Raw genomic sequence first — 4,138 nt, 5'->3', positions numbered from 1 at the left:
ACTGTGACGTCTTTCTCCTTGGATTCTCTGTTGATGCAGTTTGAGTTTCTCTTTTCTTTGTCTGTTCAGCCATGGTGGCTATCACTGCTCATGCTAACTACCCAGTTCTTCTTCTTCTGTTTATTCCAAACAAACCGAAAACGTAAATCGCATCACTTCCTCTGTACCGAATGATTTTTCCAAGAGCTACCAGACACCGGCTGTTTAGAACAGCAAATGGAAAAGCTTTCAGGAACCAAATTTAGGGTAGAATCACTATTGTGTTATATCAACAGAGAGTAGCAAAATAGACATTTATCTATATGAAAATGTCATGGATCATTATTTTAAGATGGAAGGATGGAACACTGTATTCAGTAGGTGTGATTCTCCACTCTGTAGCAGACTGCCTCATGCTGTTCAGCCATATCTGACCGGACGGCGATGGCTGGATGTTGTAGCAGCAGCAAACCTTCCAGGTTTGGACCAGGCTGGACGTCCAGTCAGTCCCTGATTTGAACTGTCCAGGTTCTGGTCTAATTCCACTGCCTTAACATGCAGGGAGGCGTGCGTGGTTGCAGGCCTCAGACAAACCAGGACACATCGATTCAAAAGTGTCTCAATGCTGTCAGCTCTCATCTCTTGTTGAAGCTGGGACTGTGGATGATCTGGGAGAGCTTTCCAAAGGAGTCCATGGTGTCCACAGCGTCTTGATACTGTGTTCCTGTTGCGCTCTGCTCCGACTGGTCCAGGACATCCAGACCACCGGATAAGCCCAGATCTAGGGTGCTGATCCTGGGGAGGAACTGGGACAGAGCTGGGAGGCCTCGGTCTCGGCCCTGGAGCCTCTGCCGGTGGTTTCCCAGGCTGAGCAGGGCTCCGTGTTTGTCGGATGTGTAGATGTTGTAGCCGTCTGCCAAGATCTGCTCTCTGAAGGTGCAGTCGTCTCTGGAGTAGGTGTGCTGTGTAACATGGAGGACATTTACATTTATAAAAGATATTTTAATACTACTAAGATAAGATTAAATGAAACTGTATTGATCCAGGTGGGGAAATTGGGTTTTTTCAGCAACAAGATTTATTCATTATTATCATTATCATTATTATTAATTATCTCATTGGTTGAGTTTTCTTTTCTGTCAAAATAATAATAACAATAACAATTATTATTGTTAATAATAATAATAATAATTATTATTATTATTTTAACAGCAAAGAAAACTCAACCAATGAGATCATTTCTGCCTCTGGAGCAGCTCTGCCACAGGAAAATGTTTGTAGAACTAAAACTCCAGTCTGTGTTAGGGTTGTTTAAGTATACATGGGGATTTCTAGAAACGGCCCCCTTTTTTATCAAAAAGTGTATGTAAATTGTGCTGTACGTTCTTCGACAGCTGTTTACACTGGCCACAGAGAGTCAGCCAGAGGCCAAGGTTGTTGTTGCTGCTGGTGGATCTTTTCATTCAGGTTTTTCACTTTGCAAACACATCCTAGCCTGCACCACACCGGACAAAGGTTGATGAACCGATCGACTGCCTGAATGAATGACTGACTGGCATGCAGTATTTTCTGAACGTGTAAAATGATTTACAAAATAGAAAAAATAGGACTGTCATTAGGTCAATGGCACCTGATGGAATCATTTAGAAGATTTCCATTCTAAAATACTATACATTTTGGAAAAGCACAGTGTTACTGTTTTGTGATTAGGGCTATATAGTGAGCAATAGCTAGTATCTTCAATAATAATAAGTAAATAAATAAGTTTTTATCATTGTTAGTTTTATTTTATTCCAGTAGTCATCTTATAAGAGTAGGTAAAACATTTCTAAAATGCTCAGTGGTTTATCTAATTTTGGAAGGACACTCAATAATTTGTCAATAGCCATGATCATTTAATGTTCTGAGGTGTTTATTAAATCAATGGGATTTTAAATGATAATCGGTGGGTAAAAAAATATGTCATGGCATGGCATTATATTTCAGAATGGTATAATCTGTCAGCCAAGTAATGTTCTTGGATTTATTGTTTCAACAGTGAAATGATCTAAATTGTCATTCATCATCAACAGTTTTTATTAGAATATGTGGGATTTGTTTTATAACATGAAAGACTATATTTGATTTAATGGTAACACTTTAATTATGCTCATAAAGCATCATAAGCACAATGTGAGTGCATGATCATTATTATAACAAGAGCATGATATAATAAACACAATGTGCAATAAATTTAAGGGGTTGAATATTTTATGGGGCAACTGTATAGTTGACGAAATGAAATTCAAGGTAATTTCTGGTGCAAGAAAAGTTTATCTCTGGGATTGTACTCTTGTGCTAATCGTGGTTACTTCGAGTAAAGGAACTTTACTCGAAAGTTCCTTTACTCGAAGGAACTTATTCTTCAGCGGTTAATTAGATGGAGGACAAAATTATGTTACCTCCACTGCCATCCAAATCAGAAACCTGGCATATGACTATTTAGCGCGCAATATGAAAATGGAAATAATAGTAACTTTATGTATTTTTTATAATAGGCATATACGCCACTTTATTTGCTATACAGGGCATGGGAATATAATGTTTTTAATTTGTGAACGTCTAATTTTGGAATAAATTCACGCTGTCAGCTAAGAAGTCCTTACCGATGAGTACAGTCTCCCATTGCCCTCTATGCAGAGAAACCGTGCGGTTGCTACTCCTCTGATGACAACACAGCCTGGATCCACTGGCCGGATCTCCAGCAGGCCTGCAATTCAAATTAAAATAATCAAAATCCCGGGTGTACTCCAATTTGTTCATGTGACTTATCAACAAGCATATCTATTTTTCAGTTGCCAAAGTCTAATGCAGTATTTTAAACTAGAAGTGATGGTGTTGTGGCTGACTCACTGTACAGGGTCTGGTCTGCAGAGCCGTGGATCTGTCCATCTCCACTGATCAGTAGGTGCAGACCGGGCCTGGCGGCGTACAGATGCCTGAGCCGGACTACCTGGTCCCAGCCGTGGGCGATGTGGGGCCCCTGCTCCGCCAGGGGCAAGCAAACAACTCCCACAGCTAAAAGCACATTGACAATAGACACTGCAGTGAACATTAGCAAAGGCATGGTGCGTCAAATCCTCTGTGCAGGCTCTCCTACCGCTCCCCCAGTTGGCAGTGTGAAGTAATACAAGCCTAACCCAACCCCAGCCTTTTAAAGGTGACCCTTATCAGCTGCAGATACCCCCCTTCCCCAAAGCCAGTTCTCAGAAGCAGACCACAACACACCCCTGCTTGGCATCCAACTAAATCATAGTCCTCTGTTGGCCCGGGCCCTGTCTACTGAGAGCATATAACGCCGAACTCCATTCAAAACTCTGGCAATTTAACATTGTCTTGATTATAGGCGAAGGTATATACCTCATACAATATGACTCAAGATGTTTTCTGAATCCTTACGAGACACTGTTCAATTCGACATGCATATAATCCACCATGCAACATTTATTTCAGTAAAATCTCAACTTTTACAATTAGTTCATGCTGCTCGCTACCGCCCTCGACGGTGTAGAAGATTGTGGGAAAGAAGGCGAACCAATTCCAAAAGTTGTGATTTTGCTAAAATAAAGCTGTACTTGGTTAATGATTTGCATGCCGAATTTACCATAACACCCTATTGATTCAGCCGAAGTCATAAATCATGTTCTACCGGTGTATACGTCTTGCGGATACGCAAGGAAACGATACATTACAAGGTTGTTGAGTTCTGACCTTACAAGACACAACGGCTCGTAATGGGGCCGCGCTGCGCACCGCCACTCCACCTAATTGCGCGTGATGGTTATGACTAGGCTATAAAGTACATGTATGATTCATTATGTTGCATAATTATGTTACCTAAAAAGCTGCCAAACGCACACTGTGAAATTGCACGTTTTCTATTTGTGGATAGGGTAAAGTCTACACATTGGGCTAAATCCAAGCGGTGCTGTCAGACTGAGTCGACACTAATAACAGGCTTCTTTCCGCTCTTATCACATTCTGACCTGCGCTTCCGATGCTCTGCCTCACATTTACATGCAAGTTAAACAGTAATGGAGAGCAAATATCACCATTCATGAAATTGCAACCAGAGGCCCAGTTTCCAAATGCTTATCTCTCCGTAAGTTTTTAGATTTGT

General features: G+C 41.1%; 1 protein-coding gene across 1 annotated transcript; it reads right to left on the bottom strand.

Moving 5' to 3' along the window:
• Positions 1 to 614: 614 nt before the first annotated feature.
• Positions 615 to 3,085, bottom strand: fgf19 (fibroblast growth factor 19). Its single transcript, XM_071543757.1, has 3 exons — positions 2,872 to 3,085; positions 2,625 to 2,728; positions 615 to 941 (listed from the first exon to the last, which is right to left on the bottom strand). Exons 1-3 carry the CDS (start codon positions 3,083 to 3,085, stop codon positions 615 to 617), a joined length of 645 nt encoding a protein of 214 aa, XP_071399858.1.
• Positions 3,086 to 4,138: the final 1,053 nt, after the last annotated feature.

Source organism: Centroberyx affinis, unplaced genomic scaffold (assembly GCF_046629955.1).
Source record: "Centroberyx affinis isolate AG114_WGS23_722 - 3 ecotype Tasmania unplaced genomic scaffold, CSIRO-AGI_Caff_v1 ptg004375l_1, whole genome shotgun sequence".
In the NCBI taxonomy this organism is placed as follows: domain Eukaryota; kingdom Metazoa; phylum Chordata; class Actinopteri; order Beryciformes; family Berycidae; genus Centroberyx; species Centroberyx affinis.
This window is presented reverse-complemented; position numbering and strand designations above follow the sequence as displayed.